The 15,071-nt window shown below is 39.0% G+C and overlaps 1 protein-coding gene across 1 annotated transcript in view; it reads right to left on the reverse strand.

The window, feature by feature from the left end:
• Nucleotides 1–7,066: 7,066 nt before the first annotated feature.
• Nucleotides 7,067–15,071, reverse strand: part of MOCOS (molybdenum cofactor sulfurase) — a 206,045-nt gene continuing 198,040 nt past the window's right edge. The window contains exons 14-15 of the mRNA XM_066545896.1: nucleotides 14,342–14,446; nucleotides 7,067–7,257 (exon numbers count right to left, since the gene is read on the reverse strand). Of these exons, the coding sequence (XP_066401993.1) occupies nucleotides 7,111–7,257; nucleotides 14,342–14,446 (252 nt within the window). The 3' untranslated portion in view covers nucleotides 7,067–7,110. The remainder of the gene's footprint in view (nucleotides 7,258–14,341; nucleotides 14,447–15,071) is intronic.

The following is a 15,071-nucleotide window of genomic DNA, read 5'->3' on the forward strand; positions in this document are numbered from 1 at the left end:
GTTTAGAAAGCTGTGTCTTGTTCAGGAATTTTCAAAGTTCAATTCCTCTTACTAGATAGAAATTATAATTTAAACAAATATTTTGCCCATCAATATTTAGGGGATGATAGATGCAATCAGAAGAAATGCAACACAGGTTATAATGACCCTCCCAACCCAAACATTCTTATTTGAAGCAGACAATTGCTTTAATATATATGCAGATAAATATGCTAATTTAATACCTGACAATCTCATTTAGGTCACATATAGCTTCTTAAATATATGATTGATGGCTTTTATTATCTATGCACTTAACAAAAAGGGCTGGTAGGAATCTACTTACACTCTTCCCAATGTTTCATGCAGGTCCCTGCTCCACACAGCTCTCAGTCTTGCTTGACTGATTTAACCAATTGTTTCAGATTACCCACTCAATGAAACCTCAGATTTTCCCTTCCTCGACATGGTCTTCACTTTGCAAGTAAATAGCTCCAAATTACCATGCTGTGCCAGGGGGAAAGGCAAGGGAGACTGAATGAATACCAAGTGACTCCATGATGCCAATAGGAGACATAAAATAGTATAATAACTTGACAAAGTCCTTCCCTCAGAAAAAAACATACACAACTAGTGAATGAAAAGTCCTCCAAGCCTGGTAAACTAAATTAGCAATGACTGTTGGGTTTTAATTGATATAAAAGTCTCTGGCCACAATATACAACCCTGTGCTACAGCACAAGGCAGCAGTGGCAGCCTTCCAACATTGTCCCTGGGCCACTGTGACACTCCCTCTCCCACTCTCTCTCTCCATCCTGTTTTCTAACTGACCAGATATTTCTAAGGAACACTGTAGCTTATTCAAAATTCTGGCTGACAGAGGAAGCAACTCAGACAAGAACCTTCACTTTTCAAGTGTATTAAATCACTACATCGAGCTTTGGATAGGAAGTCAAACAGAGAAAACTTAGATTCTTACAATCATTGAACCATTCAGTGTGGAAAACACCCTTAAGACCATTGAGTCCAACAGTTAACCCAGCTCAGCCAAGTCCACCACTAACCATGCCCCTCAGAACCACATCTCTGTGTCTTTTAAATACCTCTGGGGATGGTGACTCAGCCACTTCCCTGGACAGCCTATTCCAATTCTTGACAACCCTTTTCATGAAGAAATTTTTCCTAATATGCAACATAAACCTCCTGTGGCACAACTTGAGACTGTTTCCTCTTATTCCTTGAAACAGAATAAAAACACACATTTGATCCAAGAAAAATTTAATTTAATTTCAGTATTAAAGGGTTTGTTGGGAGAAACTTCGAAAGGAAATGCAAAGGCTCCAAGGATAAGAAATAATTGAAAGCATTTGGCTAAACCAGTGAAATTACAAATATTTAATTCATGACTCATAGGAATTACATCCATGAATGATGGATACTGCAGAGGCTCATCTCCATTTGTAGAATGGGTTCAGCAGTGCAGGATCTTCTGTAGTCTTCTAGTTTTCTGTAGCTTCTGGAAATAATAATTCACAAACTTTTCAACAGCTCTATCTGATTAATCTAGCATAAGTACCAGGAAACAACAGACTTGATATTAGATCACTGCTGGCTTTTAAAACACAGCCTCATGGAAAACAGCCCTTTTAGAAATCAAAAGCTGATTTCACTTCTGGACTGAGGAACCATCTCTGCATTAACAATCCTGGCCAGAATGCTTTAAATCAGATGGGACACTTGCCTCTGAAAGCCTGCAAAAAGCATGAAAGGGGCTCAAATATGGTATGTACTGGTTATCTAGGAGAAGCTGATGTTGAATTCCATAATCGAAGTGTGTTGAGAAGTTTTGGTTGCAAGTTTGGAAGAGATTGGCTCACAGAAGGAATTTGGTTTATGACAGAAATGTACCTAGTTATAGGCTATGTATGAGCCACGCAAGGAAAGGGGCTTTACATTTGAGATCCATATCCTTTCAAATTTGCCATGAAACTGCTGTACTTAATCAAATTCCCTGATTTCTCACATTTTGTCTTACTTGGTGGGTATTTAAGACACCCCTCAGCAATTCTGAGTGGCAAATGCTACAACATGCAATTTTTTTGTTTCTCTCCTTTCCCCATCCTGCCTTTGCAATAATCTGTTCCCCAACAGCACAATTCTTGAATATCATCCTTAGAGAAAGACTCCACAGCACCAGCAGAAAAATTACTAACTTTTTCTGTAACACATATTTCTGGGATTATTAGGAAGGTTTCTGATGTACTCTGCCCATGACAGTGATGCTCAAAGATGCCCCATTTCAAACTTCCCTAACATCTCTCCCTGTCCATAGTGCTGAGTGAGTCACTTCACTCCTCATGCAGGAAAACTTTTTCCTTTCCATTTTCTTTTCCAATGGAAAGGACCCCCAACCACCACCTAACCAAGTGACTAGCAAAGAAAACTGGTCGGGATGAAAAGGAGGGAAGAGAAGTCTCTTAAATGGTGCCTTGCTTTAGAGGCACCTCTCTGTCAATGACTTACTCTGAGGTCTCAGAAAGTGAATTATGGGCCTAAGGATACCTACATCCTTTATTTTCTGGGGGAAAAAAAATCACAAACTGGGTGATGAAAGCATGTGCATCACAACTTTCTCTGAAACTCCGACTATAGAAAATGCCACTTTTCTTTCTCTCCCAAAATTTTTCCTGTTCACTCTGGCCTTGCCACTGGCACACCTACCAAGAAGTCAGAAATATAGGTACATTTTGATTTTATCTTTTGATGACTATAACTCATATTTCCCCTAATGGCCTATTTTGAAACACACTTGAGAGGTTCTTCTCTGGTCTTGATGAAGTTTCACCTTTTAATTACACACTGGTGGCCAGAGGAAGGAGACAAGGCTGCCTCTGCAAATGCAGTGTCTCAAAAATCCAGTGGAAAGGAGCACTCTGCCTTCTCCTCCCCTCTCTGGGGGCTATGCCTATTTTTTCCCCCAGCAGTTGCCGCATGACAGCTGTATAATGCAGAGACAGGGCTGTACCCACATTTCACCTCCATTGGCGGGACCTACCTGTTGTGTTGCAGAGTTCTGCTCTTCTTCCCCTCCCACACTCTGAATCAAAAAATGCATGAACAATTAGCTCGAAGTCACGTGTGGATGCTGCCTCACTGTGCTCATGTCTGTCTCCTGCTGGCCCTGTGAGTCACAGATCATTTCCACATAAACCTTATGGGAAGGGAGGGACAAGCCTTCCCTGTGATTCCTACACACACCAACTCCTGTTTAGTCTTCCCTCCTGACTGACAGGTTAGACAGTGAGGAAAAACACTGTTGGATCCCTCCAGGCAAAGGAGAGGGAAATAAACCATCTCATCTCACCATCTCACCCTTGGTGAAAGCTCCAGCCTCTGGATAACAGAGATGGATTCAACAGGACTGACTGTACATATTTTAAAGGAAACAAGTGATTATGAGCTCATTTTATGCAGGGCCTGAGTGTGCAGCTGATTGACATGTGGCTACACAGATGGAGGGAACACCTCACCTGTGAATCCCAGCAGCAATGAAACATCCCTTCAGTCCTGAGCCACGTCATCCCTGTGTCCAGCCATGCCTCCAAGCAGAACTGAGCACCTCATAAGCCTGAAGGTTAGGAATGCAACCATCACCAGCAGAAACATCAAACACAATATATATTTTATTGGTTTAATTTCCAAGGAAGTTAAAAAACAGATGAAAAAAGATTTGCATAGCATAATCTCTACAATTTATGAAGAATAATCACATTTTTATGCAGTTCTTTGTTTTGATTTGGATGCAATTTTGACAGAAAGATGACCTAAAATTTTTAATATACTTTGAAGGACACCATTGAAAGTATATAAATTGTAAACTTATCTGAAATATCTTAGTCATATCAGAAAACACTGAGCTCAGAACCTTCTCCTAAAAATGCTGATTTCTGTTTTGTGATTTCAGTCTCCTGGCTATTATTAGAGCTTGTAACAATCACCATTTTTACCTTGAGATTTGAGAAGGGGCTAAGTCTCACAGAGAATGGAATGTGTCTGAATAATTAATTGCAGGTAAATAAACATTTGGTTTTCAAACATATAGAGGACTTTCTAGATATAACACTCTGGAAATACTGTATTAAGTACATTTATTATCCATATAAGGCAAACATATATCTGCAATTATTATTTAATTATTAAAAGATTTAATTTGGCAGTAATTGGAGTATTTAGATCAAAGAGCCTACATTCATATGAAGTGGTCTTATTTTCTATATACTTGGAAAGTTAGGAAATAAGCCCTTATGGAACACATAATTTTTTAATATAGGGTTTCAAAGTGTTTATGCCCCTTTTGTATCTGCAGTCCTTGGGGTTGCAGTATGCTAAATTTCTTTTTCCTCTGAATTATTTTTTCACATTATGGGAGGGTTGTTCTTTCTGCAACCTTACAGTGCATGCCATTTAAAAGTGACTTTTCGTACTTCAAGATTTTCCAGAGTTTTGTCACTGAGAAGAATTTGTCTTCATCGATGGAAAGACATATCAGTACTGGCAGGAACACTCCACTTACTAGAAGGGAAATATTATCTTTTATTTAGCTGAAAGATTTCTTATGTATCTTCCATCAATCTGAAGTGTTGTGACATTTCCTACCCCTGTACCACAAGGATGTTCCTTCTGGGAAATGCACAGACTATACTAATGACTGTGTTCATACATCAGAGAAAATCTTCTTTTCCCCCTGTAAAATGGCAAAACTATTGATCTAATATAACCAAGCCACAGCAGAGAGAATGTGTAATTGACTGTAAATAATAGGTCAAAATGACCAAGAATGACATTTTTAAAGTTCAAATCCTCTCATCCATAGTTATCATACATTGCATTATGGATATTCACAAACAGTATTTGTCAAGCCACTGTGTACCAAAGTGACTTATTTTGTACTAAATGCAATAATGAGTGAAACAGAACCTTTTGAGGTTGCCTTCAATTTCCTTTTCTAACTTCTGTGCCATTTTAAACAAATGACACAGTGGTGAGGTGAAGAGGACAGAGCAGAGCACCAGAGATTGCCGAAGGTCAGCATACAACAGGTCTCTTCACATTAAATCTGCCAGAGCTATGCTGGCTTTCTACCCAACAAAGCAATGCTCTGCATAACAGAAAGTGAAGCAGTTAAGAGATTTAGATACCAGGAAACTGCTTTTCAAGGTTCCAAAAAAGCCTGCTCATTACAACCTCTGATTATTGACTTTTAGAGAGATAAACTCCTTGCTTTTCAAAGGACGCATCAAGGAGCAGACCTTGGGCTCTGAAGTGGAAGGTATAACTCTCAAAACTGATTTTCAGTTTACATACATATGAAAAACCTCTCTCTTCCCATGTATTTTATGGCAGATTGTAAGAAACAGATAATGTTTCTTCTCATTTCCATTACAAAGCTCTGCTGAGAGACTGCTCCAGCTGTAGTGAGTAAAACCAGTTCTTCAAAAGAACAAAGAAAAAAGAAACCATACATTAAAAAAAGGGGAAAAAAAAGGAAAGAGAAAAAGAAGAAAGAGCATTTTTGAATTCTGATTTGTGCACTGGGTGGTGAGCTTCCCTTTTCCCATTCTCTGCTGCTCTGTGGTAGTCGCTCTCTTTTCAGAATGACTGTTTGACCAACTCTTTCACAAAGCCGCCTGCCTCCCTCCAGGGATATGCTCAAACAACTCAAGGATTGCTTCAGCCAGAAGCACTTTCACACAGCTGGAGCCAAAATTGCCCCCAAATCATACTGGATGAGAGTTTTGACGGTGCTTTTAGCGGGGTCAAAATTTCACTTTCCAGATGGCAATAGAGCAGCCAGTCTAGGAGAATTTCGTCTTCCAGAAGGACTTCCTGGAAGCATGAAATCATCCCATAGCTAGCTGGACCCATGTTGAGGGTCATAAAACACCTGGCCTCAATGTATTCAGTCTTGATTTACATCAACTTTCCACATGGATTTTCTTTTTTGCTCCGTGTCTTCCTTTATTTATTTTTTGTAATTTTCACAGACTTCAGACTAAGGTTTCAGACATTTGCTCTCATAAATCAGAAAGCACGAGTCTTGTTTAGGAGCTGCCAACAGCTGTTTAAGAAGAGCATTATGAAATGAACAAAGGTTAAGAAAAGAGAATGCTTTGACCTGTTTGTGATGGAGAGCATTCAAACTCTCAAGAGTTCCCTCAAGTGGCCGTTAGAGATTGCTGAGAATAAACAAAGTTTGCATAGAAAGTGACTGTATTACTTGAAAAATCTCTAATTAGAGATAATGTGTCAGCATCCACAAATGTAAAAGGAAACAAGAGTGTGGAATTCATAGAGCCATGAAATGACTTGGGTTGGAAGGGACCTTAAAGACCATTTAGCTCCAACTCCTCTTCCATAGGCAGGGACACCATTACATAAAAAATCCCAGGGAAGACATCACATAAAATAAATCAGATGGAAAAGTAACAAATGGAAGAGAAAGAAGTTGAGAACAAATGGATGGAATTCCTTCACAGGGAATGTGTCTTCCAAATGAGTCCTCATTATCTTTGTGCCGTGTTAGAGTTCTCACACACTACTCACACAGACTTCCTAATAATTCCCCCTTTTCCATTGCTTTCACGCTGTCTACACATCACCTTCAGTTTCCTTTTGGGAAAGCTGAATGCACTACTACTCTCATGCCACTCTTCCACTGTTCTCTTCCCACCCACATTGTTTCTAAAATATGTCTTGCATCCTCTTCTAATTGGGGTTTTGACAAAGCAGTAGAAGGAAGCAGTGTATTGTTGTGTTTACTTTCCTTCATTGAGATGTGGCTTTCTGATAACAAAGTTGGGCTTGTTTTGGGAGTCATCCACCAGTAAGACTTGATCAAACCTGTTGCACCCTGAAGCAATTGTGCAAAATAGAGTTATGACTGCTGCAACCTAATCACAGGCAAAAACATGTAGGTGAGCTGTAATTATCAACAGTTTTGCCATCTGATAACATTTACAGCAAACAGAAAATTACCAGAAGCAAATGAGTGGAAGCTTTTTCTTTTTTTTGTGTAACTGACTACTGACTTTTCCCTGTAGCTGCATAAAAATTTCATCTCCGCCCGAGAATCTATCCTGAACATTTTTCTTCACTGGATGTTGGAGGTTGAATTTCTGTATTCTCCTTCAGCACTGGAAGTACTTGAGATCCCACTGATAAAGTATCTGAAAAGGATGAGCAAAAGGGCTGGTTCATCAGGTATATGCCAAAGTTTGTCTGAAAAAAAGCAAAATATTTATTAAGATGCAATACATGTTAGAGTAATCAAATCTATAGAGGATCTCACAACCCAGATATGTTTAGAAGAAGTATATTGCTTTAAGAATAAGGAGGTATGTACTATGTCCATGTAATTAAGAACATTCTTAACTCATTAATTATAATAGACTGGTAAACAGAAGCTAATGCCATGCTATTGAGGAAGAATAACTTAAGTAAGTGGATAAATAACACAGTATTTCATCATGAGCTCCATAGTATCATGTATGTAATTCACACTCCCTCACAATCCTGTTATTTAATGTCTGCTCTGGCTCCTTGACAAATGCAGTTAATGTATTGTCACAAACAAAGGCTCTGCAGCATGGAAACACTGGTATGTTCCAACAGTAAAGAAGTCTTGCATCTCCCACCATGAATGATGCACCTTGTTAACAGAACTTTATTCTGCCTAGCTTCTGTGAGTTTCCCTTCATTTGTTTTTTATGAATATTCTAGTATGTTTTACAGAAAATATTCAGAAAATTCATATTATTGTTGCTTCCACTTGTTAAGTGTCATTATCTGTGAATCCATCCTGCATAAATATTAGAAATACTTATAATTTCTCTTTGGGATACTGAGTAATATAGAAAAAAAAAACTGAATATCCACTTTGCCCACTGGCCATGCAACCCTCACAGGCACCAAAGACCTGATCTGAGTGCCTGCATTCTTATGTGAGGTCTTGATCTCAAGCAGCTGAGCGTTACAGTTGTGGGTGTGATCTGGAAATGTCACAGGAAGAAACTGGTGTGGTTCTGTGGTTTTTTTTCCAGCAGTGGAGAATTTAGAAACATGCAAGAAAAAGATTTGTCATCGCATGACAATATTTTCCAAAGAATTAGATAATAGTTAATCAAAAAATACGTAAAGTAGGAAAAAAGGAACACTGAAGACGTTGTTAAATTGATAACAGATTTTTAGACTTCAGAAAGTCTTTGCTCTTTAAACAGAGGACCTTGGAAACCTGACATTAATTTTCTTGTCTCTTCTTGCATGTTTCAAAAAAAGTATTTTGATTTGGTAGACTATAGCCAAAATGTACAAGTAAATAAATAAGCAAACTAAATACAAAATTCTATTATCCTTTTCTATTTCCTGATTACATTTACTGCCATTGTTCAGATCAATGATTTTGCAATTGAGTGAATTACATTTAGAGCAGGTTAAAAAAATAGTAGGCAAAAGGGATTACAATAAAGAAAAAAAATAGATGAATTTAAGGCAGCATATTTCACAGATTAAATAGTAGGCAGTATGTTGTCCCCTATTCTTGCACTGTGTAATTAAATAAAGATGAAGCAATGAGGTAACAGAGAACATCTCCTTAGTGGTAAGAGAGAAGTAAGTTTGAGACCTACCCACAAGTAAGAGAGGTGCTGTAAAGCAGTGATCTATCCAAACATGGCCTCAGACCCTGAATTTGGGTCTTTCTGCTTCACTTGTAATCCTAAACACCAATGAGAAAAATGGGCCCTAAGCTATTCTTGGCTACCTCTGCTATTCCTTCATCCCACTGGCATGTGACATCAGAGGGCATGAGCTGGACCTCTCAGGCCTATCCTACGGCTGGCACTTTTTGGGTACCAGTGGCTGTATTGGTGTCAACGCTTCGTGGACACAGGGCACATCCTTGTGGTCAGTGTTCTAAAGTTACTGCTGAGGAATGACTGCAGCACTGTAAGATCCCAGACCTCTACCACAGTGACTCTGTTCGACCAACCCTGATGCTGTAATGGTGCCAGTAACTGTTTCATGTAAAATGTTAAAGTACATAGTCTTATTTTTCCATTTTTGCTTTTCTCTCAGTCGTTGACAAGTTTCTCTATTGGCAGAAATGATGCATTTTTCAGCCTTGTGGTTGAGAAGCTGGATTCACCTCCTATACCCTAATACAAAAATGACAGTTGCCATGATTTTGTGTTTTTTAAAAAATCAGGCCATTACAAAACAAATATTGTAAAATTAATACTAGTTCATGCTACACCACATTTCACACAGGAAGGAATTTCTTAAGTCATCCATGTAAATGAGCTTATTTGAAGCATGAGAAGTTTTTCATTTATATTTACTGTATTGTCATCTTGATGTATCTTAAAATGAGACTAAAATAAATATGGGCAGATTGTTCACTGTGAAGAACTTAATTTACCAATTTTTGTAATTGAAAATTATTTAGCAGTTTGTTTTTTTTTTTAATGCACCTTAAAACATTCAGAATTACTTAAAAATGCATGTCTGAATGCAGGAGTTCTTCAGGAGTTCTGAAATGCTGTTTTAATACTTGTCCTTAATATTTTCTTTCTCTGACTGGGCATCTCAAGTCTCAGTGTGTTTTTCAATGAGTAATGCCTAAGGAGTTTCCAAGGTGATGATACACTGATGGTGTACATATTTTAGTACTAATGCCTGTTTGGAATTGCTGACCTCTTTTTTTTTTTGTGAATGTTATTAAAACCAAAATTTAGCCTGCAAGTGACAGAAGTGGATTTAACATCTTTTAAGTAAATTTCCCTGCTTTTTTCAGTAGTTACAAATAATGACTCAGCAAGTACTGATAACAGCAATCACACACACCCCCCTGACAGGCAACCACAAAAGCTTCATCTGTCACTTCAGCTCCCTTTCAAGAGAAAGATAAAATGTAGAAATCCTCACATTTCTGATGAAAAATGAGGCTTTCAGATGCAGAGATTACAGCTTGCAGAGTTATTACAGTCAACCTCATAATCTCTGCCTGCTACCTTTTCCTGACTTCAAGGACATTTTATTCTGCATATAATCTTCCCAGAACACACCAAGAACGGGGCAGGGAGTGCAGGACCATGAGTGCCATGGCTTTATCTGGTAGGTGAGACTCTTCCCATCAATGTAAAATGTTACAGGAACAAAAAATTTAAAGCTTCTTGATTAGGAAAAAGTAGACCACTTCACTGCTGGGAGAAAAGGGAAAACATAAATATCCTTGCCAACAGTGAATCATATGATAGTCATCACACTCACTTAAAGGAGAAGCTATGAAATGCTGTCATTCTTGCATGTTGTTTCAAGTTCATTTACTGGATCAACAGTAATATGCTCTACTCAGAAATTCACTGACAAATACCCTGTGTACACTATCCCCTTCTGCAAGACAGAAACATGAGGGGCTTCATCTGACAAAGGCCTGAGGTGGGATGTCTCCGAGCTATGACTCCTAAAGAATCATTTAACACAGACTGGAACCTGGTAGAGAAATACTCTGCTAGAATGTGTAACAAGCACAGAAATCATGCTGCATGCTAATACTTAGCTTTGGATGGATGAGTTCTGGATTTTGCCTCTCAGCTGCTATATCCCAGCAGATAAATTTACCTGTCCAGGTCTTTTCATTTGTTGATACAATAACATAAACTCCCTCTCATCCAAAGATTTGGGGGATGCAATTATTAAAATTGATTTTTCTAATGTAATAATGTTTTATTAGCTTTAGATTTACTAGAATGTAAAGCCTTACAAAATAGGAGAGAGGAAGTACTCACTTCTGACATGCTGATTTTTTATATTGGAAAAAGGCAAAATTTTAAGCTGGCATAAATGAAACCCCATATTGCTCTGTTGAAAATATCTGGACTGTAGAATGCTTTCTTAAGATCTGATATTGCTTTGCTCTACCTTAACTAAATACATTTTCCAGCTCAGTCACCGATGAGAAAAGAGAACCATATTATTTCAGAGGCCTATTAATTGCAACAATCACTGTTCTCAAATGTTCCAGATATTTGAATGAAATGCATTGCACAGTGTAAAGCCCTGTGTTACTATGAAAATAATGATAATGATGCATCAGATATGAGAGGTAATTTGCTATCCTTGCTAACATTTCACTAAGCAATCCAAAGGCATGGCATCTAATTCTGCAGGAAAAGAAGCTCTCCCAAGGTACAATGAGATACATAAAGGAGGATCAACAGGCCCCTGAAAAAAACACAAGCTTTTTAGTGTATGAAGGCATGTGCAAACATAATGGATTTCCCTTGATGTACTGCTATCCATACATTCAGACCAGGGCAGACTGCTAATGCAATAATTCCCTTTGCTACCTTGCCAGCAAGTCCCAGCTTATAGCACTGCTGCAAATCTACCCACAGGGCTTCCACTATCATTAGTGCTAAACTGCATCTGCAAAACACCAAAGAGAGGCAGGAATGCTGTCTTCTCCCTTTTCCACCCGTGTGTGTTTTGTGTCAGGTGGTGAGGCATGTGAAACAGCATGTGGCCATTTGCTTAATGGAGTTATCTAGTCTTTCCTAATCTCCTGCAGTAACAGAGAGCACTCTGTCACGGGAGGAGAGCTCATCTTTCCAGTCAGGAAATACAGAAGGAATCCTTTATGAGTGTTTCTTCAGAACGCAAAGCTCAAGTTCACTTTATAGAGGTGTTTACATTTTGTGTCAAACAATGATATAAAAGATTTCATAAAAAGCGGCTGGCAAGGATTCAGCACCATGCTTTGCATTTATCTGGAAAGATGTAAATTGATTGGGTGGCTAGTTACAGTAGCTGGTCCTGACTTTCATCTGCAATACATCTATGCAAAGGCTCCATCTTTCAGTTTGAAGCAGCAGGTTCTAAGAGTCTCAGAGGAATGGAGAAAAATAGGATTTTAGAAATAAATATTGAACTACCTCCTACCAGCCTTACATTATTTAGCTCATTATTGAAGTTCATTGGCAGTACTGTTATTTGGGCTAATTTTTTGATAAATTTCAATGTAATTTTTTCAGGTTGGTGTTCTTGGAAAAAACAATCTAAAATGGTAAATATTGACATCTGGGTCTCTTTTCTATCTGCAATATCTTTAATGTTTTGGCAATCAACTTGCTACAGCAGCTTTCCAAAGACCTGGGAAACTATCTTAAATCTTATTTTTCTGCAATAGTTTTTTTTGTAGTTAGAATCAAATTATTGACAGATAGGAGCAAACACTGCTGATTTCCTTCACTGAATCTGCATCTGATAGAAGAAAAAAAAAGAAAATTAAGTGTATTAGATGACTCCTTAGCAGAAAAGCACATGGTAGAGAAATGAGTCACCAAAGGATTAGCTCTGCGATTTAACACAGTCACATGAACTCGATGTTCTTTCTCTCTCCCCACTGTGAGCTGTGAAAGGTTTGGATCAGTGTCCTCTGTTAGCTCTGCTGAGCACACTAAAAATGCCATAGTCCTTCCTGGGTGCTGCTCAGAGATAATCAGCTGATGCTCATCACCACAGGGGCGACCTGCAGGAGGAATAGTCTCAGAGATCTTCTCAGATCAGACCAGGCAAAGCTAGCAGGTCAAACTCTCCCTTTCAATTGTCAGCTAAGCTCATCCTCATGCAGAGCAGGGCATGCTCACAAGATGCAGAGCAGGGCATGCTCACAACCATCTGCCAGCAGTGCTGAAGGCTGGGGAAAAACCAAAAAAGGCTCAATGCCCATGTCTTTGCAGCGTGGATATCGGCACAGCTAAGGCAGAGAGAGCTCTCCCCCGCCGTGATCAGCAGCGCCTGCCTCGTCTCGCAGCACGGCTTTCATCAGGCGCCAGCTCCTTCTTGAGAGGCTGGATTGCTCCCTTTGCCTTAGTCCTGTTTGAATGAGCCACTTGGTTCTAGCAGTGCATCATGAAAATCTCTTCATTGTTGATTAATCACAGTGAGAGAGAGGAGCTCATCTTTGGTGTGGGAAACATGCAGAAGATGCTGTTCCTCTCCTGAGAATCTGCATCCTGAGTAAGGTTTTATTGCCATTTTCTCGCTGAGTACAGAGTGCTTTTTACAGAAGTTTCAAGTCATAATCCAGTAAAACCCATATGGGCAGAAAAAGTCCTCTGCATACTCCACCTCAGGTTGCAGCAAGGAGCATCCCTGTCCTGAGAGTCCCAGATGCAGCAGCTGTGGCTCACCATTACTCAGAAAGGGCCCCTGTCCTCAGGCTACCCGCTGTGGCCAGGAGCTCATCTCACAAAGGCTCATGTACTGTGGGGACCTGGAGCAGAGCCTGCTGTGCAAGCCTAAGTCACCTCAGGTCAGCGGGAAGCTGTGCCTCGACAGCCGGCCCTGCTCACTGCACTGAGCTGGCTCCGACATGGAGCCAGAGGAGCTATTCACCAAGGACAACAGCCAACGAAAAGAAAGCCCTTTGTCTGCTTAATGAGTCACTGAGACGAATCAATTTTTTTTTTTTTTTTGTCCAAACATAGAATGCAGTATTTGTAACTTGATTGTGCATTGTCTGGTTGAATGATTTTCAGCCTATTTGTTACTGCTCTGTGCTGGTGCTGTGCCCCGTCTCTGGTGTTTGGCGGGTACTGGCAAAGCTCCCGAGCCCCGACTGCCTGAGACACTTTAACAACAGGAGCTTAACCAAGAGGAAGCAATGAATTTTGAATAAGGATTTTCAGCTAAATAAATACGTATGAGGAGATTTGTGGAGCCTTTGGGATGCTGAACTGTCTGGCCATCATCTGAGTGCTCTCAATTCCAAGAAGCAACACAATCTAAGGAAGCAGGACCTCAAATAAACACCTGCATTTCTCACTTACTTTTTGGTCTCTTTCCTAAGCAATTACTTTCCACTTTGACTATATTCACATCTGCTCTGTTTTTCCTACTAACTAATTTCTCAGGGTAAGAATAAAGTTTAGTCTTACATGCCAACTGTATAATTTCAAACACTTTCTGATTTTTCAGCCTATTTCTTTTCTTAAATACATCAGTGCATCAACTTGTGTTTTTCAGACCAAAATAAACACACTGTTAAGAAATACTTATGAAATAAAAGCAAGCACAGTTAAAAATAATGCATATTAATAGTCCATTTCTGAATTAAAAATGTATTAAGCATTTCATAGAAATAAACCATGCCATATCTGGGTTGTAAGTGCATCCTCTTTTGCAGAAAAAAATCCAAATGGTAACAACTTAGCTGTGAATATTCGCTCAGCAGATATTTCACTACCCATGCAATAAAGTCACTACATCTTTCATTACAGCTATTTTGAAGTACTGTACTGACCTTTCTACCTCTGGCAGCAGACAGGGACTGCAGAATTTCTTTGTTTCGTTCCCCAGACTGTTGATCAATGCAGATTATTTGACATCTGCTACATGGACCCACAACCTGAAATTTTAGTTAAAGAAAGTTCATGGCTGTTTATCAAAGCAGTACAGCATTGAAGAGTACAAGTTTCTGACTATCATAATATATTAAACACATGCCTTTTGCATACCTTTTCTGTGGTTTTTGAAGCTTCCATTATGTAAAAGGTCAAGTCTGTTCACCTAATGTAGTAAGACTACTGGCAAAAGTCTCACTGAATTTTTAATTCACTTTTTTCTTTTTTTAAGGAAAACTTTCTCAGAGACAGAATCTGAGAAATACCAGACATTTACATATTTGTATTTCCTGATGGCTCCACTTCTTCTGTGGGTTAGCAGGGCTGCTTGCCCAAAGAACTGAAAACAAAATTAAGCCAATGCCTCAGGATTCAACCCAAAGAGGATTTTCATGGGACTGTTTTAGTGCAGCTGAAATGCACAATATATTTCTTACATGCATGACACTTTCAGATACTCAGAATGTAAAATATTTAAACATACAAGTTTACTTAATCAAAAGAAATAAGTAATCCTCTATCATCTATTACACATGATAACATCATATGTAGTTGGTCTTAAAGCTAATTGTTGCTTGAACTAAAGTATGTTTTTAGGGGAAAAAAACCCCAACCCTGAAACAAATTTCT

The sequence above is a fragment of the Molothrus aeneus genome, chromosome 1, assembly GCF_037042795.1.
Source record: "Molothrus aeneus isolate 106 chromosome 1, BPBGC_Maene_1.0, whole genome shotgun sequence".
NCBI classification, from domain to species: Eukaryota; Metazoa; Chordata; class Aves; order Passeriformes; family Icteridae; genus Molothrus; species Molothrus aeneus.